The sequence below is a fragment of the Hypanus sabinus genome, chromosome 1 (assembly GCF_030144855.1).
Source record: "Hypanus sabinus isolate sHypSab1 chromosome 1, sHypSab1.hap1, whole genome shotgun sequence".
In the NCBI taxonomy this organism is placed as follows: domain Eukaryota; kingdom Metazoa; phylum Chordata; class Chondrichthyes; order Myliobatiformes; family Dasyatidae; genus Hypanus; species Hypanus sabinus.
The window spans coordinates 136,883,461-136,907,555 of NC_082706.1; the positions used below are offsets into that span (position 1 = coordinate 136,883,461).

At 39.1% G+C, this 24,095-nt stretch overlaps 1 protein-coding gene across 2 annotated transcripts in view; it reads right to left on the minus strand.

Annotated features, from left to right (window-relative positions):
• Positions 1-24,095, minus strand: part of LOC132398003 (intermembrane lipid transfer protein VPS13B-like) — a 1,044,617-nt gene that overhangs the window by 405,527 nt on the left and 614,995 nt on the right. For both annotated transcript variants that reach the window (XM_059976892.1, XM_059976883.1), the window contains exon 23: positions 9,045-9,279. In XM_059976892.1, coding sequence (XP_059832875.1) covers positions 9,045-9,279 — 235 coding nt within the window. The remainder of the gene's footprint in view (positions 1-9,044; positions 9,280-24,095) is intronic.

Sequence of the window (24,095 nt, forward strand, 5' to 3'; positions counted from 1 at the left end):
TAAAGACTATTAACTACAGTCATTTGTTTAGATTCGCTCTTCACAGATGCAGTTTGACCATCTGAGTACTTACAGCATTTTATGTTTTTGTTTTTCTCCTTTCTATGAAGGAGGGTTTCTGAAATCCACTTTTCAAAGTGCTATTTTCCATTTTAGACCAAATTTGCTCATTTTAATTTTTGACCTTGTGACTCACCGAAGAGGAAACATCAGAATTTTTGTCTAAAGCTAACCTTGCATTTATTTAATATCTCAGTTAACTCAGTGAAATTATTCTTCTACTAAGACCAAAATGATATTTATGAGCTGTGGTGTCTGAAGCTAATCATTTTATCCAGATATAGATTTATTCAGCTTAACATTACATCTTGTTTTCCAAGCTTTTAGCAATACAGGTCAGAGCTTGATTCTGTTACCATTCTGTATAAATATGAAGGTAAGCTAATCAATAATATAAGACAGGATACCAAAAGATTTTTCAAATATATAAAGCATAAAAAAAGAAGCAAGAAGGGAGAGAGACAATTGACAAGATTTTATAGGCCAGTTAGCCCGACTTCAGTGTTTGCAAGATGCTAGGGTCAGTTATTAAGGATAACATTTCGGGGTACTTGGAGAAACATAGGTCTAAGTCAGCATGGATTCCTTTTGCAGAAATCTTGCCTTATAGAGTGGGAATAAAGGGGCCTTTTCTAGTTGGCTGCTAGTGACTAGTGAAGTTCCACATTGGTCGGTGTTGAGTCCATTACCTTTCACATTATATGTTATTGATGGCTTTGAGGCTAGGTTTTCGGATGATACAAAGACAGGTGGAGGAGTAGGTAGTGTTGATGAAGCAGGAATCCTGCAGAAGGACTTGGAAAGATTAGGAGAATGGGAAAAGAAACTGCAGATGGAATACAGTAAAGGGAAGTATATGGTCATGCACTTTGATAGAAGGAATAAAGGCATAGTCTATTTTCCAAAAGGGAGTAAATTCAGGATCAGAGATGCAAAGGGACATGGGAATCCTAGAGCAGGATCCCCTAAAGGTTAATTTGCAGCTAGACTCAGTAGTACTGAAGACAAATGCAACGTTAGCATTCAACTCAAGAAGACTAGAATAGAAAAGCAAGATTTTATAAGGCATTGGTCAAAGCACACTTGGAGTATTGTGAGCAGTTTTGGGCCGCATACCTAAAAAAAGATGTGCTGACATTGGAGAATGTCCAGAGGAGGTTCATAAGAATGAAAAGGTTAACGCATAAGGAGCGTTTGATGAGGGAGGGATCTCAATAAAACCTATCAAATATTGAAAGGCCTGGGTAGAATGGAGGTGGAGAGGATGGTGGGGGAGTCTAGGACCAGATGGTCTAGCCTCAGAATGTAGGAATATCCTTTTAAAATAGAGATGAAGAATTTCCATATTCAGAGAGGGTGATGAATCTGTGGAACTTACTGCCAGAGATGGCTGTGGAAGCCAATTCACTGGGTATAGTTAAAACAGAGGTTGATAGTTCTTGATAAGCAAGGGCATCAAAAGTTATCAGAAGACAGGATAACGGTGTTGAGATAGAAAATAAGCAGGCCATGATTGAATGATGAAGCAGATCCATGGGTTTAACAACCTAATTTTGCCACTATGTCTTATGGTTTTATTTTATTATTTTCTTACCATGACGTTTCAAAGATTTATGTAGACAACAGTCAAAGTATTGTGTGTTCACTGTCTGTAATTTTTTTTAGGCTTTAGAAAATATTCCATTTTTCATGTTTTAAAATCAGACACATCAATACATCCAGCATTGAAATCCACCTGCCAGAGTTTTCCTGTGCAATTTACGATGCTTAATTCAAAGCTTAATGCTTTCATCTGCATTGTACTATCTTCTATATACTGTTGGTAAAATGGAAATGTGTCTTTCTAATCAATTTGTATCCAGTGAACAGAAACAATTGTATCACAACCCATGCAAAAGACCAGTGACACATCTTGCCCACTCTTCCAACTGTACACTACACCTATTCCCAATCTTCTTGTGCTTAGTCATTTTTAGAAACAGATCAATAACTGCTGTCAATTTCCTGAGCAAATTTAGTTAGAACTGCCAAGACAAATCACTTAAGTATTCTCTTGAACTCTATGTAAATACTATACAAAAAATATTTCCCATGTCCAAACTTCTGCCAGATATCACAACGTTCATGCACATCTGCTATACATCTACTGTGCCATTTATTCTCTTCTATAATTTAAACCTTTGTTGACTCACTCGGAATGACAGATATTAGGTTTACTACTTCATGATTCACTTGGTTTCCTTTTTTTTTACTTAAAATCTAATGATACTTTTAAGAAAAATAAGATATTATTTTTAATGTAATCAAATCAGTCTGATTTTCCAATATCATTAATGCTTCCTATATTGATAGAATCTTGCAAGATTACAATTAAAACTTTAACATAGAAACATAGAAAACCTACAGCACAATACAGGCCCTTTGGCCCACAAAGTTGTGCCAAACATGTCCCTATCTTAGAAATTACTAGGCTTACCTATAGCCCTCTATCTTACTAAGCTCCATGTACCTATCTAAAAGTCTCTTAAAAGACCCTATTGTGGTCTTTTGTTTCACTACACAAAAACCATGTGTACAATGGAAGCCACTTGATACATCTGACTGATAAACAATATTGCAAAATAAGTAAAGCATCCATTTAATATCATTTTCAAATGCCATTTATCAAACATTAGCTTGAATATATTAATAAAACACAAAAAATAGCATGGAACTAAGTAGTGTTGAAATAGCAGCAGAAAATTTCGGAGACAGAAATCAAGCCTGTCACTCTTGCAAGAAATAGTTCATCATTTCTTCATCAGAACACAAAAACTCAGCAGTAGGCCCTACAAAACATAAGCAATTGATTGACTGGGGACACAAATGCATGGGATGCAAAATTCATTTCTTCTCAGTTTTTCAAAAAGACCTGTTATCATACAACTAAACCATCATTCATCCATAGTTGGCATGATTTGCATGTGTGGCTGTCCGAATGTTCATCTCACACTTCTGATTGCTTTCAATCTGATAGCTATTGCTCTACTTACTTACAAAACTTTATACTCAGAAAATTATTTTTTTTCTTTTCAGGTACAGTTGAAATCATTTATTTTAGTATTACTGATTACATCTGTGTTTTCAAAAGGAACAAAATCAAGTTTGTTAAGTCACTTCATTTTGTTTGTAGACATTAAAATAAATTAATACATTTCAAAGGCATACCTGTTGCTTTAGTCCAAATAAGCAAAAAAAAGTCTACATGTCACATCAGCAAACATTTTAATTAAAGAGTCTGGTACCTCCAACGTACATGCCTTACACAACTCTTACATGTGCATTTTAACCTGTCAACAATGTTACAGGCATAAACCATTGATTTTGCTACTTTTTAGCTTTCATACTTGAATAGGAAGATGCAACCATCAACTAAGTTGGCCTGAAATTTCCAAATTCCTTACTAACATGACTAGCAGTTCAATATTTATTTGAAACAATTAAGTTGTCGTCATATTTGCCAGGGTGCAACAAAATGTCATGAAAAACCAGCTAATCATGATGAAAGGAAATGAAACATCAGCAAACTTTAATAATGTTCTCATCTATTTTCTTTATTCTGATTCTGGGGCTTTGCCATTTTTATACCATTGTTTTCTTCATTGTTTCCTTACGTTAAATTGGATAAGTCTCCATCACAATTCAATAATATATTTTTGGGTCTTTGACATAATGTTCTGTTCTTAGCTGCAAATCATGGTGCATGTTAATTATTGAACTGTAGGACTTCCCTGATTTTCACAATTGCAATTTTATCACTGTTTGCTTGCAAAGGTCCAGTTTTACTACTCACCACTACTCAATTATAAATTGTGTTGGTATAGATTTTAATATCCTTTATAATATTCCCATTTTCACCTCTTAGTAATTTCTTTTACATAAGAAAAATAAGAAATAGGAACAGGAGTAGCCATCTAGGTCATCAAGACTACTCTGCCAATCAATCATGGTTGAATAGGCCGTGAACTCAGATCCACCTACGTGCCTTTTCCCCATAATTCTTAATTCCACTGCCAAGCAAAAAATTATCTTTCTGTTTTAAATATATTTAATGAGATAGTCTCTACTGCTTTCCTGAGCAGATAATTCCAGATTCAGTACTCTCTGGAAAGAGGAGTTTCTCTTCACCTCTGTCCTAAATTTATTCCCCAAAATCTTGAGGGTATGTCTCCAATTATGACCTATTACCGTTCTTTATATCTCTCCCACTTACCAAAATATGTGGTAGAGGTTTTTTTTGCTATTAAAATTATCTACACATGGCATTTTCTTCTGGCAAGCTGTGCTCTTAACCCTCAGGGAAAAATTGAGATCTACATAATTGGAAACTTAGTTCTGGAATTCCCTGTGATGCACGCTGACCTCCCACAATCCCTGACTTCCCACTAACAAACTACTATAAATAGAAAACAACACACGCAATTAGCTGGAGGAACTCAGCAGGTCAGGCAGCATTAATAGAAAAGAATTAACAGTCCATGTTTCTAGCTGAGATCCTTCTTCAGGACAATATAAATAGATTTTCTTATATGATTTTGAACTCACTCACCATGATGAGGTTACCCTTGCTAATGCTAAAATCTTTATTTTACTTCTTTTCGAAGTCCACATCAATAGTGATCATACCATCACTGTTATGGAAAAGTTCACGCATCTTTACAAATGATGGATCATTGTTCATTCTAAATCTAACAATGGTGTGTGTCTTTGTAGGTCCCAGGACATTATATAGTAAAAGAATTCTGACCAAACTGACCAAATTCTCTAGAGAATGGAATTTCAAATATGACTGAGATGAAATACACTGACACTGGAAGCTGTACGCAAAAACAAACATCAACATAAGTCTCAAGCCATAACTTGAAGGAAATAAATCAGAATCTGAATCAGGTTTAAAATCATTACAATTGTCATGAATTTATTTATAATGAAATCTCTTTGTTTTGTACTGATGAAGAGTGTCAGCCCGAAATGTTGACTGCACTCTTTTCCATAGATCCTGCCTGGCCTGCTGAGTTCCTCCAACACTTTGTGTATGTTGCTTGAATTTCCAGCATCTGCAGATTCTCCCTTGTTTGTCATGAAATTTGTTGTTTTGTGGCAGTAGTATATTGGAATACATAATAATAATAAATTACAGTAAGAAATATATATAAAAAAGAGAAAAAAGCAAAAAATTAGGTAGTGTACATGGGTTCATTGTCCTTTTAGCGATCTGATGGCAGAGGGAAAGAATTTCTTTCTGAAACACTCAGTATGTCTTCACGCTCCTGTACTGGGTGATGGAGGCTCTTAATGGCAAATACAACTTTTTTGAGGCATCACTTTTTGAAGGTGTCCTCAAATGCTGGGGAGGTTAGTACCCATGATGGACCTCGCTGAGTTTACAAATTTCTGCGGCTTTATAAAATCATGTGCAGTGGCTCCTCCATACTATGAAGTTAAATTGCTCTCCACGGTACATACTATATGTAGAAATTTGTGAGAGTCTTTGCTGACTTACCAGATCCTCTCATGAAATACAACTACCATCATAAAACCATAAGACATAGGGATTATCATGTTGAATACTGTGCTATCATCAATAAACAGCAGTCTGATGTACATATTGCTATTGCCCAGATGATCCAAGGCCAAGTGGACAGCCAGTGAGATTGCATCTGCTATAGACCTATTGTGGCGATAGACAAATAACAGTGGGTCCAGGCCCTTGCTTTGGCAGGAGTTGTTTCTGGCCCTGACCAACCTCTCAAAGCCATTCATTACAGTAGAAGTGAGGGCAACTAGGTAATAATTGTTGAGGCAGCTTATCCTGCTCTTCTTGGGACCTGGTATGATTGTCACCCTTTAGTAGCAGATGGAAATCTCTAGCGGCAGTAATGAGAGACAGATGTTCTTGAGCACTCCAGCCAGGGGCTGGCACAGATTACCAGTGCCCTACTCAGTACACCATCAGAGACTGACACCTTGCAAGGGTTCACCCTCTTGACAGATGTTCTGATGTCAGACTCACAGGGTCACCAGATGCTGCAGAGATTCGCACAGGTATAGTTGTATTCTCCCTTTCAAAGGATGCATAAATGGCCTTGAACTTATTTGCTTTGTGTATGTCCAGTATGTTTTTGAAGGCACATGCTTCTCCACACAAGTCTCATGAAGCTGGTAACAACCATGAAATATATATTTAGATTTGAAGACAAGTTTTGGTTTCAAAAATATGTTCAGCATCATAACATATTTACATAAAAACATTAGTCTTTACTGGAAGGTACCAGCAGTATGCCAGAAATTCAAGAATATCGGGGACAGATGTGAATGCAGTTGCTATTGCTTGGGAGAAAGCACTTGGGAAGCTGAAAGGCCTGAGTCAGCAGGACCAGGTGGACTACACCCCAGGTTCTGAAAGAGGTAGCCAAAGAGATTGTGGAAAAATTAGTAATGATCTTTCAAGAATCACAAGATTCTGGCAAGCTTCTATAGGAATGGAAAATTGTAGTTGTCACTCCACTTTTCTAGAAGGAAGGGAGACAGAAGAAATGGAATTATAGGCGAGTGATTGGGGAGATGCTGAAGTTGATTTTTAAGGATGAGGTTTTTGGGTACTTGGACACACATAATATAGGTCAAAGTCAGCATGGATTCTTTACGAAAAATCTTGCCTGACAAACCTGTTGGAATTCTTTGAGGAAATAACAAGCAGGACAGGCAAAGGATAATCACCAGATATTACGTACTTATATTTTCAGATGGTTTTTGACAAGTTGCCACACATGAGGCAGTTTAAAAGATAAGAGTCAATGGTATTACTGCAAAGATACTAGCAAGGATTCAGCATTGACAGATTGGCAGGAGACAAAGAGTGGGAATAAAAATAGCCTTTTGTGATTATGTAATGGTGACTAGTGGTGTTCCACAAGAATCAGCATTGAGGCTGCTTCTTTTTACTTTGCACATCAATAACTTGGTTGATGAACTGAAGGCTTTGTGGCCAAGTTTGCAGATGATACAAAGAGAGGAGGAGGGGCAGGCTGTGTTGAAGAAGCAAGAAGGCTGCAGAAAGACAGATTTGGAGAATGGGAAAAGAAAAGGCAGATGAAATACAGCAACAGGGTGTATATGGCCATGCACTTTGATACAAGGAATAAAAGTATACACTATTTTATAAATGGGAAGAAAATTCAAAATTCTGAGGTGCGAAGGGACTTGGGTGTTCACAGTTTGGATTTGCTAAAGGTTAATATGCAGGTTGATTTTGAAAGGACTAGAATCTAAAGCAAGGATGTAATGTTAAGGCTTTATATGGCACTGGTGAGGCCCCACTTGAAGTATTGTGAGCAGTTTGGGGCTTTCATCTAAGAAAGGATGTGCTGACACTGTAAAAGTTTTCGAGGAGGTTTATTAGAATGAATCCGGGAATGAAAGCGTTATTACATGGGGAGTATTTGATGGCTCTGGGCCTGTACTCACTGGAATTTAGAAGAATTTCATTGACACCTATCGAATGTTCAAAGGCCTAGATGGTGTGGATGTGGAGAGGATGCTTCCTATAGTGGGGGAGCCTAGGACCAGAGGGCACAGCCTCAAATTAGAGGAGTGTTCATTCAGAATGGAGATGAGGAGGAATTTCTGTAGCCACACGGTGATGAACCTGTTAAATTTTTTGCTATAGGCGGCTGTGGACACAGGCTATGTCATTGGGTGCATTTAAGAAGGAAGTTAGTAAGTTCTGGATTAGTCATGGTGTGAAAGGTTACAGGATGTGGGCAGGAGAGTGGGGTTAAGAGGGAAATGGATCAGCCATAATTAAATGAAGAAGCAGGATCAATGGGCCAAACAGCCTAATTCTGCTCCTGTGTCTTATGGTATAATAGTGTTATAACTATTTTATAATGTGTATCAATCAGTGTAAAACCTATACAAATATGCATACAAATTCAGAGCAAGAATAGGCTCTTTGAGCATTCTCATCCATTCCATAATATAGCTGCTGCCTTGAATGCAGCTACAATTGCCTTGCCACTTATCCTAGGTAACTAACTACTCACCTTCTTAATAAAAAAGAATCTATGTACCCCCAATCCGACCCTTTGACTTTGTCAGCCCACATTATTCAAACAGCGCCCAATATCAGCTCAAGGAACTGCATTTCATCATCCATTTGGACACATTACAGTCCTCAGACCTTAATCTTTATGTCAACATCTTCAGCTAACCAGCCTTTCCAGTTTGTGTTTAAACTGGCCAGTTCTAATAGAAGGTCATGAAGCTGCAATGTTATTTCAGTTTTACCCTCTCCACAGATACTGCCTGACCAGATGGTAACTTATAGAATTCTGTTTCACACTTCCAAAAATTCTTTTGTATTTTACAGTTCCAAAACAGCTTTTTTATTCTCCTCTTAATTCATCCCCCTCAATTTATATCTCCATCATACAGATTACCTGCAATTAACAAACCTTCCTATATTTCCATATGGACATTTGTTGGCAGTCTATCAATCTCATTATTTCCTTTCTTATTTTCTCTCAGTCAAAAAAAAATCTATCTTCTTTTCATGAAAATTCCCTTCATTCTCTCAAACCCTCTTCTTTTCTACAACTTAAAACATCTTGATTTCCTAACATTCTTTAAGTCATCAACCAGAAATATGAACTTTGTTTCTCTCTCCAGAGACATTGATCAACAATTTCAAGCATTTTCTTTTTTATTTTAAATTTTCAGAAGTATTTTGGATTTTTTAAACCACCATGTTTTGGTTTGTGATTCATGAGCAAATGGCTTCACTGATGGAGTTTCTACACCACAAAACACTTAGTTTAAAGAACAGCAGAATGTACAAATACCTCTTGGAATGACACAAGTTGTTGATTACCCACACTGTCTACTCAAAATTCTGCAAACTAATGGCAGAATGAGAGCAGAGCCAGAACAGAAGTGGAGCTTACCTTCTTCAAGAATAGGTCTTGAAATTACAAAAGGGATCCCCTGTAGAGGTTCCATGTATTTATGGCCTGCACTGATCACTTTTATCTGGGGCAAGCAGATAACCAAAATGCCAGGCATGCTTTCTTCAGTATGGTACCAATTCCTCACTGTCCCAGGTATATCACCAGCCACAATTGTACTCGGCGATGGTAGGCTCTCATTTGGAAGGAACACACAGCATGACTGTACCTCCAGCTGAAAGACAACAATATAATATGTTGAAATAAATCAATTATAGAACATAGAACAGTACAACACATTACAGGCCCTTCGGCCCACAATGTTGTGCCAACCCTCAATCCCTGCCTCCCATATAACCCCCCACCTTAAATTCCTCCATATTCCTTTTGTTCTTCACATAATTGAAGAATGCCTTGGGGTTTTCCTTTACCCTTCTCGTCAAGGCCTTCTCATGCCCCCTTCTTGTTCTTCTCAGCCGCTTCTTAAGCTTCTTTCTTGCTACCTTATATTCCTCAATAGACCCATCTGATCCTTGCTTCCTAAACCTCATGTATGCTGCCTTCTTCCACCTGACTAGATTTTCCACTTCACTTGTCACCCATGGTTCCTTCACCCTACCATTCTTTATCTTCCTCACAGGGACAAATTTATCCCTAACATCCTGCAAGAGATCCCTAAACATTGACCACATGTCCATAGTACATTTCCCTGCAAAAACATCACCCCAATTCACACCCACAAGTTCTAGCCTTATAGCCTCATAATTTGCCCTTCCCCAATTTAAAATTTTCCTGTTCTCTCTGATTCTATCCTTTTCCATGATAATGCTAAAGGTCAGGGAGCAGTGATCACTGTCCCCCAGATGCTCACCCCTGACAGATCTGTGACCTGACCCGGTTCGTTACCTAATACTAGATCTAGTATGGCATTCCCCCTAGTCGGCCTGTCAACATACTGTGACAGGAATCCATCCTGGACACACTTAACAAATTCTGCACCATCTAAACCCTTGGAACTAATCAAGTGTCAATCAATAGTAGGGAAGTTAAAGTCACCCTTGATAACAACCCTGTTATTTTTGCACCTTTCCAAAATCTGCCTCCCAATCTGCTCCTTGGTATCCCTGCTGCTACCAGGGGGCCTATAGAATACCCCCAGTACAGTAACTGCTCCCTTCCTGTTCCTGACTTCCACCCATACTGACTCAAAAGAGGATCCTGCTACATTACCCACCCTTTCTGCAGCTGTAATAATACCCCTGATCAGTAATGCCACCCCTCCTCCCCTCCCCTCCCTATCCCTTTTAAAGCACTGAAATCCAGGAATATTGAGAATCCATTCCTGCCCTGGTGCCAGTCAAGTCTCCGTAATGGCCACTACATCATAATTCCATGTATGTATCCCAGCTCTCAGTTCATCACCTTTGTTCCTGATGCTTCTTGCATTGAAGAACACACACTTTAGCCCTTCTACCTTACTACCTTTATACCCTTTATTCTTTATATATTTTTATACCCTTTATTAGATACTGGTTTTGAACAACTGTATAAACTATGGCAAAGAGTTATTGTATTGTACCAACAGTCCACACCAGAACAAGTTTTAATTAGTGAACAATTCTTCTACTATAGCATTATATCATAAGTTTGTTCAAAATACTAAACTTATTCAACAAACAAATCAGCAAATCTAAAGCCAAGTTAGGATTAAAGGACATGTAAATATTTCAGTACATAAATGCATAAATGAATACTCCGAAGGCAAATACCTACTTTGAGAGGAAAAGAGAGTCTTGATGTTCCAGAGAAGTACTTCTAAAGTGTTACACTGCATTTATGAAGTTGTAAACAGGAATTTACTGTATATTGAATTTCAATTCCAATATACAGTAAATTCAAGGTCACAATGTCAATGGTGCCTGCAGAGGTAGGTTAAAGAATTGTGGAGTTTAACACCTACATAAAACCTACATCTCATTGTATCTTTTGCTAGTCTTTCACGTTATCCACAACACAACTAATCTTCATATCATACTAACCAACTCACCTACATTTTCATTCAGGTCATTCACATACATCATAAACAGCAGAGGTCCTAGTACAGAGCCCTGTGGAATACCACAAATGACAGAACTCCAGCTGAAGTAACTCCCTTTGATCACTGCCTTCTACCTTCTGTGGACAAGCCAGTTCTGAATCCAAACAGCTAACTCACCATAGATCCCATGCATCTTAATCTTCTGAATAAGTCTTCCATGAAGGACATAGTCAAATACCTTACCTTACTCCATGTAGAAAACATCCACAGCTCCACCTTCAGCACTCACTCTCATCACCTCATCAAAAAACCCAATCAAGTTAGTAAAACATGACTTGCCCCGCACAAAGCCATGCTGGCTCTCACTAATCAGGCCATAGTTTACCAAGTGCTCATAAATCCTATCCCTATGAATTCTGTCCAGTAACTTCCCTACCACTGACACGAGACTCACCTGTCTATAGTTTCCAGGATTATCCCTGGTTTCCTTCTTGAACAGTGAAACTAAATTAGCTATTTGCCTGTGGCTAGAGAGAACAAAGAGCGAGGCCCTAGCAATCTTTTCACTTACCCTTTTCAATAACCTAGGCTGCAGCCCATCAGGCCCTGGGAACTTATCCACCTTAATGCTCTTTAAGAGACCCAAAACTACCTCCTTCTTTACTTTAAAATGTCTTAGCATATTAATACTCTCGGCCTTATCTCCCTATCCTCCATGTCCTTTTCCTTGTTAAATACTGATTTAAAGTATTCTTTAATGACCTCACCTATATCCTCCACATCCAAGCAAGCATTTCTCCCTTTATCGTTGAGAGGCCCTACCCTTTCCTTAGTTAGCCTCTTGTTCCTGATGAATGTCTAGAATGCCTTTGGATTCTCTTTTATCCTATTTGCCAATGACACTTCATGGCCTTTCTTGGCTTTGCTAATTCCCTTCTTGAGATCTTTTCAGGCTTCTTTATAATCCTCAAGGGCTCTGTTTGATTCTAGCTTCCTATACTTTACACACGGTGAGGCATTCCCTTTTGCAATACACCAAAGACAAGTAAACACAGGTAATTGAGTAAGTAGTATGGTGTCTGGGGCTATAATAAGTTGCATGGGGTGCTGGTGAATAAACCCCAGGAAAAGGGGATCAGGGTAGAACGGGGGAGTGAATTGGTCAGGGTGGAGACCGATTGTAGACATAAGAGGAATATGTGAAAACGTTTGGTGGGGATGGTCAAGTGAATCAGTCAAAGGGGAGGGAGCTAGTGGCAGAGATTGGGAAAAGTTGATTGGTGCGTTGAGAAAAGAAATGTTTGGAATTTAATGCAAGCTTGTTGGGATGATCTGGGGAGAGGAAATCTGTGCTGTTGGTCAGAAGTGGACAGGTAATGGGGCCCACTTTTCAAAGTAAAAATGCTAAAGGGACTGTCCTTTTAAAGTTAGGTTCTGAGTGCTGGACTGAAATCTGTTCAACCCAATCCCCTTTGAACAGCATGTAGAAGCTGGCCCTAAAGATTGCATGAAATCCTACTCCTTCAGGACCATCCAGTATACAATTTGGACCATTCTAATGCAAAGGAAGGTCCAGAAGTGTGGAAGATGCATCTTCTATATCCTAGGTTCTCCATGTGTTACGATGTAGTAATTGCAGAAAATGAGAACAATGAGTTAAGTCCCCGACTTTTGTTCATCTTCAATTTTCCACTGAGCAGCAGGGCAGCCAAATTCATGATGATGCACAATCTAACTTCCAGGCAACATATTACAAAATGCGCACACCAATGTTCCACAAAACATACTAGATCCTGACTTTGGCCAGTGACTCAGTACAGAGCGCTCAGTCATCAGCTACTTCTGCACAGGTTCACCACCCTTTGGCTAAACAGATTTTTTCTCATTTCTGTTCTGAATCGATGTCACTCTATTCTGAGGCTGTGCCCTCTGGTCAAAGATTCCCACACTATAGGAAACAGCCTGTCTACAACTACTCTATCTTCACCTTTCAATATTTGATAGGTTTCTATAAGATCCCTCCTCATCTTTCTAAACTCCAGTAAGTACAGAGCCATCAAACACTCCTCATATATTAAACATTTCATTCCTGGGATCAGTCTCATGAACCTCCTCAGGATCATCTCAAAAGTCAGCATGTTTCTTAGATAAGAGGCCCAAAATTGCTCACGATACTCCGTGTGGTGTGACCAATGCTTTATAAAGCCTCTCCATTGCATCCTTCTTTATGTGTTCTCATTTTCTCAAAATGAATGCTAACATTTCATGTGCCTTCCTTACCACAGACTCAATCTATAAGTTCACCTTTAGTGAATCCTGCATGAGGACTCTCAAGTCCTTTTGCACCACTGATTTTTGAATTTTATTCCTATTTAGAAAAAAGTCCATGCCTTTATTATTTCTGCACTGTGCATGGCCATGCTCTTCCCTATACAATCAGACCCCACATAACACTGATTCGTTACAACATGGTCATTCAATTCTTCACTGAAAATTTTTAAAATGACAAAAATTCATTCTAAACAACACTTAAAACTTCTCAAGAGCAGCCACTATTATAGTAAACACCGAAACAGCCAATGAGAGCGCTATACATCAGTTCTGAGCCACTCACAGCCATTCACGTATTAGTTCATGCTCTGCCTCTCTCCCCTCCACATGTGTAACTGTTTTTGTTCCCCCGTCAATTTATTCCACTTTCTTTACCCATAATGTCCAGAAAACTGCTGTAACTTCCAGTAAGGGTAGTACATCTAAGATGTTTAGGAAAAGTATTAACATGGATGTGAAACTGAAAGTGATACAGCATTTAGAAGCTGCTGAGTGTAAGGTTGATGTTGAGGCCTCTTTAAAATTTGCTACATTAACGATCAGAACAATTATAAAAAATGCAGACAAGATAAAAGTTTCTGCAACAACAATCTCAAAATTATCATCAATGAAGATAGCCATTCAAGAAGCCATTTGATTGAAAAAATGGAAAATAGACTAAATATATGATTGGATGACCAAACACAATGAAACACACCCCTAAGCCAACTGATAATAATGGAAAAGGCAAGAAGCATCTTGCATCATATTCAAGAAGAAGCTATGTCAGTAACATTCACAGCCAGCAGAGGTTAGTTTGGTAAATTTAAAAGCACAGTAACCTCCATAGCATACGTCTCTCTGGTAAGATGGCTAGTGCAGACAGCAAGGCAGCCCAGGATCTTCTTGTAACACTGAAGGCCATAATCAAAAAGGACAATTATCCTCCTGAGCTTGTCTTCAATCTTTGGAAAAGAATGCCTTCTAGTACTTTCATCTCCCAAGAAAACAAACATGCATCTGTATTCAAAGCTACAAAGGACAGGTTAACTCTCTTGCTAGGAGGCAATGCTAAAGGTGACTTTAAGTTAAAGCCTATGATTGTGTATCATTCTGAAACATTACGAATAATGAAAGGCATTTTAAATTCAAGTCTACCAGTGATTTGGAAATCAAACAAGAAAGCCTGGGTGTCAATTGATATTTTCCAAAATTGGTTTGTTTCAGATTTTTGTCCAGCAGTGAAGCAGTATTGTGAGGAACACGACCTTGAACCTAAAGCATTCTTGATGCTGATAATGCCCCAGGCCACCCTGAGAATCTTGACACGCTTCAGACTTGCATTCCTGTAGTAGTGGTTTACTTTCCACCCAACACCACTTCATTACTCCAGCCAATGGATCAAGGAGTGGTATTGAATTTTAAAGCCTGCTACCTTTGTTATGAATTCAAGCAACTTATAGAAGGAACTAAAGGTCAAGACAAACAATCCATCAGGCAGTTTTGAAAAAAACTATAATGTCACAAAAGCTGTACACAATATCACAACAGTATGGGATGAAGTAACTTCAAACTGCATGAACGGAGTGTGAAAGAAACTATGGTCAGAAGCATGCAACAATATCCTAGGATTTCAGGTGGAACCAATCATCCAAGACATCTGTGAACTGGCCAAAGAAGCGGGATTAGAGGATGTTAATGATGATGCTGTTGAAGAGTTATTGCATTCTCATGGTGAGAGCCTTAATAATGAAGAGCTTCAAGAATTGGCAGAGCAACACATCCTGGGTGAATCTGAGGATATGGGTGGAGAAGAGGAAACACAGGCAACAAACCCTCATCACAAACTTCCTCAGCACCAGCATTACCACAATCACACAAATCATGAACCAGTTCATCAATAATGACCCTGAATGGGAGTGAAGCAATAAGGCAAAGAGAGGTGTGCTCAACAGGATTTTCTGCTACAGAGAACTGCTTCATAAGAGGAAACTTAAGAAAAGGCAATTAAATCTCAATGCCAACTTGAAGAAGAACCCAAAGTTAGAGGATGACCCACAGCCTGGTCCCTCCTCTAAGATGTTAACAACACCTGTAATAAACCAGAATTGATTTGGGAACTCAAGGTAAAAGAACCCTTTGGAGGCAGTGATCATAATATGATAAAATTCACCCTGCCATTTGAGAAGGAGAAGTTAAAGTCAGACACTAGTATTACAGTAAAGGGAATAGCTGAGGCATGAGGGAGATGTTGGCCAATGTTGATTGAAAGGGGACACCAGCAAGGATGATGGAAGAACAGCAATGGCTGCTGTACTGAGATCAATTCGGAAGGCTCAGGAGATATAAACCATAAGATATAGGAGCAGAATTAGGCCATTTGGGGCCAATCATCCCCTCAGCCGTTTCATCACGGCTGATCCAATTTTCCTCTCAGTCCCAATCTCCTGCCATTTCCCGTATCCCTTCATGCCCTGACCAACCAAGAATCTATTAACCTCTGTCTTAAATACACATAAAGACTTGGCCTCCACAGCTGTGTGTGGCAACGAATTCCACAGATTCACTACTCTCTGGCTAAAGAATTTCCTGTTCTAAAAGGAAGCCCCTCTGTTCTGAGGCTGTGTCCTGTGGTCTTAAATGCTCTCATTTCTACTCTATCAAGGCCTTTCACCATTCAATAGGTTTCAAGGAGGTTACCCTTCAATCTTCCGATCTCCAGCAAATACAGGCCCAGAGCCATCAAACACTCTTCATACGACAAGCCATTCAATCCTGAAATCATTTTCCTGATCCTTCAATAAATCCTCTCCAGATTCAGTACATCCTTTCTACGATAAGGGGCCCAAAGCTCACAATATTCCAAGTGAGGCCACAACAGTGCTTTATTAAGTCTCAATATTATATCTTTTTTTTATATTCTAATCCTCTTGAAATGAATGCTAACATTGCATTTGCCTTCCTCCCCACCACAGTCTCAATCTACAAACTAACCTTTAGGGAATCCTGCACATGGGCTCCCTCTGCACCTCAGTTTTGTATTTTCTCTCCACTTAGAAAACAGTCATCTCTTTCATTTCTTCAACCAAAGTGTATGGCCATAAACTTCCTGACACAGTGCACCATCTGCCATTTCTTTGCCCATTCTTCTAATCTGTCCTTCTGTACCTGTCCCTCTATCTATCCTCATATCATCTGCAAACCTATTTCTGCTCATATGTCAAACAAGAGAAAATCTGAAGATGCTGGAAATCAGAGCAACACAACAACGCTGCTCATACATTTAATGGTCCACATGGAGATAACTGGAGATCAGGGTGAAATCTGGAGGAACTGTGCACTGCTGTGCCACCCATTCCAATCAGTGACAAATTTTGCCCCTATTTAATAGTTGCCACAAAGAGAATTAACATCAAAAAGCAGACAGAATAACTCCAGTTCAAATAAAATGGTGGGCGTGGTTTGGTGCACCAAAGGGTTTACTTTCATGCCATATCTTTGTTTGACTACTCATAATGCCATGAACAATGCAGAGCAAGTGTTACAGAATTTGACTGGAACACAGGGCTTGAAATAAGAATAAACAGAAACAAAAGATTTACAAACATCTGAGGCTGAATTGTGAGAGAGAATGAATATTTATGTACATAAAAAACTTAGTGTTTTTGATGGACAGTCGACACTTTTGGTTGACTGGATTGGAAAGAAACAACTCTATCTGAAACGTCGACTATCCATTTCCTTCCTTATATGCTGCCTTGTCAAATGAATTCCTCCAGGACTTTTCTGTTGCTCCAGATACCAGCATCTGCAAACAGGTATGTCTGCTTTAGTACTGTTAATCTTCTTTTTTGAGGGTCATGGAATTACTTATTCCCTAAAGCTGGGGGTCAAATTGTATCTTTGTACACAAAGCTGAGCAAGCTATTACCATCTCTTCTGGCTATAGTTTGTAGGTACCTACTTTGTATCATCAAAAGTTTGCACTTGCCTTTCAAATGCTTTAAGGGGCTCACCAGGACAAGTGGTAATTCTGGATGTTTATACAGGCATTCAACCGCACAGGCTGCATTTCCCAGAATTATTCCAGTGCCATGAAGCAACTAGGTAGCCTTAAGTGAAGTTCAACTGCCTTCCATAAAAATTATTTTTATAGTTTCCATTAGGTGGTTCCGATAAAGTGGTAACACAACACAATTTTGAATGAGGATGAAAATAAGTTGATATTTTGTTGTAATAAATTGCAGCTGGTGTAGCAACAAGCAGACCAGAAATACCGTTTCCATAAATACCAAGAGATGGAATAGGACCGTGCACTATCTAGGGAATGATGGTTTTGAATCATTACGACATGTCTTGTTCAATCTGGAAAAATTGTTATTAATCAACAATGAGATACTGGATACATTATTAGGTATAAATTGTTTATGCAGTAAATGTGTTGACAAGTGAAGTATTACTAAGATTTAAAACAGCAAACTGTTAACATGTGCACAACAGTGCGATGAGCTGTTATGACCTTTAGCAACAGATTTTTTTTTGGAACAGACACTGGTAAGGCACATTTTGAACAAACACAGCACATCAGTACAGTAACTAGCTTTACTGCCATAAATCTTCAAAAAAATTAAACATCTGTAACATTATAAGAGAGTTTTAAATCCAAAATAAACAACCTTGGATCAATAAACCACTGGTTCAAAGGCATAATTAAGCTTGGCATGTGCCTCAAATAGCATTATACCAGAAACAAACAAAGGCTTTTAATGTAACAATCTATTTATTTTTTATAATTCAACCTCTATTTTTCCACAATGATTTCTTGTCAGTTTGTTTAAGAAACAATGTATTAAATAATAGCTTTAAAAAAGAACATTTATCGTGTGCATGCCAGACTGGCATAAAATCAAAGCTTCCAGCATTATCACATACTAAGTCATTCAGTAAAGGAAGATTCTGTGATTCAGAGTGCAGCTGAACATATTTAAGGGGGCTGCATTGTCAGGAATTTCCAGCTTGCAAGCCAGAAATTCCAGATATAAACAAACTGACCACTCAACAGTATCCAGGGTGGCAGAGAACTACAAGCCTACTTCGATTTTGTCACTCCAAATTCCTGCCTCAATATAAAGATCTTCAGTTTGCCTCTGCATATAGCATTAATAAAATCAGCAAGCAGTTTTCACCTCTGTAATTCCTAGCTAGTTGGAACGGTCTTTCTCACACTGATGGGATCTGCTTCAAAAACAATATCCCTGATGAAACCTTTAGAGTTTCAGTCACAGCGATCAAATTCGCAAGCAAGACTCTTCAATTTGATCGCACAGTCTTGGCAGTGACTTCGGTGCTGAAGGGGCACGATACTGTTTGAGGTAACATCATCTGTATGCACTTTGAATTTGGGACCCATCTTCTCTTACAAGGATGTTAAAAGAGCTGATTTGTTATTTGAAGTAACTAGAGTTGTCCCTAGTGCCATGCCCAACTTTTATCCTTCAATGAAAATGGATGATTTAGTCATTATCTAAATTCTAAAGGGGGAGTTTCATAGCATTTTCGCCACGGTTCTAAACACTTTGCTTAATTGTAAATCTCATGGAGGTGCCCTGAAATCATTATAATTGAAGTCATAATGGAAATGCACTAATATTTCTTCTTATATCCTCACCAAACTTGAAAATTGAAAATACTGCTGAAGTAAAATCTTCCAGAATATTTTCAAATAAGTAAACTAATCATACATAAAGTTATATGACATAGATACAGATCTTTTGGGCCAACTTATCCATGTTGACTGAGGTGCCTGCTGAGTTAGTCCCACTTGATTGCATTTGGCTCCATCCCTCTGCACCTTTCCTGTCCATGTACCTGTCCATATGACTTTTAAATGCTGCAATTGCATCTGCCTCTACCACATCAGCTGGCAGCTCCTTCCATATACCCACCATTCTCTCTGCAAAGAAATTGCTTCTCAGGTCATTTTTAAATCTTTCCCCCCTTCACCCTTGATCAATCGCTTCATGTTTTAGAAGAATGTGACCATTCACCACTCCAGTGAAAACAGCACCCAGCTTATCCAATCTCACCTTATGTCTCAAGCTTTGAACTCCCAGCAACATCCTGTGAGTATTTTCTGCATTCTCTCTAGCTTAATCACATCCTTCCCATAGTGTGGCAAACAAAATCGTATACAATATTTAAGAAAATGTATTAACTTTATAGGACACTAATTAACAATATGTGGGTAGCAGAGCGGTACAGCTCAGAGAGCCATCACCCCACAGCCTCAGTGACCTGGGTTCGTTTTTGACTCCTTTGCCAAGTGAGTCTTGCAGCTGTGCAGTGTTAGCCAGGGCGCACTAAAGCCGAACTAAACAAGCTAATTAATTAGATGCTGCCCAGGGTGATTTGAGTATCTCAGAAACTGCTGATCTCCTGGGATTTTTACGCACAACAGGCTCCGGAGTTTACGAAGAATGATGCCAAAAACAAAAATCATCCAGCGAGTGGCTGTTCTATGAGCGAAAACATCTTGTTAAATCCACTCACTGGATGTGTTTTTGTTTTTGGCACCATTCTTCGTAAACTCTGGAGTCTGTTGTGCGTAAAAATCCCAGGAGATCAGCAGTTTCTGAGATACTCAAATCACCCTGGGCGGCACATAATTAATTAGCTTGTTCGGCTTTTTTCTTAAAGATGTGCCGGGTGTGCTCCAGCTAGCACTGCACCCCTGGAGTCTTGTATGCTCTCTTTGTGACCATATAGGTTTCCTCCACATGGTCCAGTTTCTCCCCACTTTACAAAGATGTCAAAAGGTTAATTGGCCACTCTACCTTGCCCCAAGCATGTAGGTGAACAGTAGAATCTCGGAGGGGGAGGAGGTCAGTTGATGGAAATGTATGAAGAATAAAGTGGACTTAGTTTAAATGGACACTTGATCATCTGTACAAACTCAGTGTTTAAGGGACTGCTTCCATGCCATATGTCTCTGTGAATCATATTTATTTTCTTTATTTGCTGTACTCTAGAATTTTGTGACACTTTCATCAGAAGTGGTGATAATGTACATCACAGGGTGATTTAAAAGAACATATTAAAACTGCTTCAGTTAAAAAGGCTAAATAATTTGAAGAAAATATTCTATCCAAGCAGAGGTAATCATCCAGGATCAAAATACTGTTTGTAAGTCTTCCAATTTATTTCATTCATTTCATCACTGCTTTCTCAAATTAGATTTTATAGCAGTTGTAGACAGTTCTTGAAAAATATAATGCTGATAATTCATTTTGACTACAGCCATGAAAAGAGTCATAATATATTGTGTGAACAATTCAAATGAATCTTACATCAGCAGTGAAAAGCAAACTACTAGGGAAATCAGCAGGTCAAGCAGCAACTATGGATGAACAGGGTTAGTTATTGATTTGGCTTGAGGACCTGCATCAGGACTCAGAGTGGAGAGGGGAGATGCCAAGAATTGGTTATCACATCAGGAGAGTGCTATATACAGAGAATGAACAACCACCATGCACATGCTGAACTCAAAGGATCCACAGACTACAATAGTTTGGTGAAGCTATCTCCTAAACTCAAGCAGCCTCTGAAGAATCAGAACAATTTGCTTCTTTCTCATTCTGTGGGTTCTAAAGATGCAGATAAGGGTACAAATGCAGCTGAGGAGCCAGGTTGGATGGATTACAAAGTAGCCCTCACCTTTCATCACCTATACAGGTCCTGATTGTTCAACTCAAGGTTCTAATACCAAACCAAATGCTCCTATTTCACTTTAAGTGCTTACAAAGTTCCAAAACACAGTGTTGATACTGCTTTTCTTTGAAGAGGGTTTAGCCACATCCTTGAATCCGTTCCTCTGTCCTTATGTCAATCTCTTCTGATGCAGAATTTGAAATAGACATACCAGTGTCCTTCTCAGCAGCCACATCCTAATGTCTGCAAGACTGTACCTCAAATCATGATGTAGATGGCATCTATCTAGAGTATTGTACACTACAATATTCCCATAGCAAAAGCTCCAGGAAAAATATAGAAGTAGTACCAGATTTGACTCTTCTTCATCCAGTAGGAGATGCCCATAATTAAAATGTGTGGCCACTGGGAGATCCTGCTTTCTCTGGCGGACAGAGTGTAAGGTGTTCAGTGAAATGGTCTCCCAGTTTGCATCTGGTATCACTAATATATAGAAGGCTAAACCAGGAGCACCAGAAGCAGTATACCACACCAGTCAACTCCCAGGTGAAGTGTCGCCTCACCTGGAAGGACTGTCAGGGTCCTGAATGGTGATGAGGGAGGAAGTGTAAGGGCAGGTGTAGCACTTGTTCTGCTTACAAGGATAAGTGCCAGGAGGGAGATCGGTGGGAAGGGATGGGGGAGGACGAATGGACAAGGGAGTCGTGTAGGGAGCGATCCCTGTGGAAAGCAGAGAGAGGAGGGGGAGGGAAAGATGTGCTTGGTGGTGGGATCCCGTTGGAGGTGGCAGAAGTTACGGAGAATTATCTGTTGGATCCGGAGACTGGTGGGGTGGTAGGTGAGGACAAGGGGACCCTATCCCGAGTGGGGTGGCAGGAAGATGGGGTGCGAGGGATGTGCGTGAAACGGGAGAGATGCATTTGAGAGCAGAGTTGATGGTGGAAGAAGGGAAACCACTTTCTTTAAAAAAGGAATATAAGGATATTTAATTGACCCAATCTTTCTCACAGGAATGTTGCATATCATCATCAACAGAATTCCAGTCTGAATAGAAAAAATCTACAAAACCGATGGGAAACTGTTCAGCCTAGAACCATGATCCACCAGAAACAAATTTACCCAAGCCTCAATAACCAAGTTTCCTTATGCAGCCAATGTTTGCACACACTGGACTGCTAAGCTCCAAGCAGTGCTGACTTTTTAACTGAAGCATTGGAAAGGATCAGATATGCATTCAACATCCACACGACAAAGATCCTCTCACAACAATACTACAATGCACTCTGAAAAAAATAAATAAACCTGTCACATATATGATCGTGCACATTGAAGCTTGGGCCTTCATTACTTTGATCATTTGCTACTTTTCTCAAGACCCTGCTTTACGTTCACATGACAATCCCCCGAAATTTACAAGTGATTTGCAGAATATGACCATCACAGGAAAGATGCCTTTTTGGGAGGAAATACAGGAATATCGCCACCTACAGGCTCTCCTGCAAGACACAGAACAACCTGAAATTATCAAAGTTTCTTCATATTTGTTGGGTCCAAATCCTGGAATGCCTAAACCAAGGGCAACACGGTAGTATAATGGTTAGTGTAAGACTATTACTGCACCAGCGACCTGGGTTCAAATCCACCACTGTCTGGAAGGAGATCATACATTCTACCTGTAACTGTGTGGGGTTTCCTCTTGGTGCTCCAGTGTCCTGCCACTTTCTAAAGACATACAAGTTAGTGGGTTAATTGGTCACATGGGTGAAATTGGGTGGCACAGGCTTATGCAGTCAGAAAAGCCTAGTCCCATGGTAGATGGATAGGTAGTTAGGTGGATGGAAGAGAGAGAGAGACAGACAGACAGGCTGAGACATAAAACATCATTGTGAGTGTACTTTTACCAGAAGAATTGCAACTAACCACACATTCCCAAGAGTAATTAGGGATGAACAATAAATGCTGGCCTTGCCAAGAAAACCCATACCTTAATTAAAAATAAGAGCTTTCATTGCCTGCAAATTTGGTCATCCCTCATAATATCAGGTTTCGAACTGACCTACGCAACCCTAAATCTACCTCAGCAATGGAAAACTACAGACCATCTCTTGCACTACCGTGGACTGTTTCGTGTTTTTCTTTGCACCCATGTCTTGGTTTGTACAGTTTTTTTTCTCCAGTGTCGAACAGAATTTATGTATAATTTATGTTCTGTGTGTTGTTGTCCAAACCTATATGCCTGATACTGCTGCAAGGAATATAATTCTCATTATATCTGTACCTCACCATGCTTGTGGATATGACAATTAACTGGACTTGAATTGACTTTTCCCAGCTGTATGACTTGCCCTGAATATATGAAATGCTTGAGGCTACTGATATTAAAAGGTACTCCTGATGCTATTGCTCCTCAGCACTTGAGCCGCTGTTTACATATCAACTGAGAAGAACATTTGCTTAAAAGATTCCAAAGTCCAAGTATTTGCAATCACTTCTATAAGTAAGCAATATTGATAATTAAATGAAATGTAATGTATATTATATTTAAGTAACATTAAGCCAAAAAGTGCCAATCAATGAATAAGCAAATGCATTAAGATATATGGAACAAAGGTAGCTATAGGCCAGACAAAAATCCAACTGATGGCTGAAAAGGCAGGAGAAGCTGGTGGCCCACTTCTGTTACAGTATTTTTACTATTCCTCAAACAATATAAATCTATTCTGGAAAGAGAAACTACAGAGGTCAAAGGAGACAAGCATCCTAAAATATTAATAATTATCTGAAGCAAAAGGTGCCAGTGCTCAACAGCAGACTCATACGTATCTTAAACTTCAATTACATGTTCATTGCAAAATGCTTCCTTCTAATTTAAAGGTTCAAAATTCAAAGTAAATTAATCGTCAAAGTAGACATATGGCACTACATACAACCCTGATTTTAATTTTCATGCCGGCATGCTCAGAAAATCTGTTGAATAATAACCATAACAGAATCTA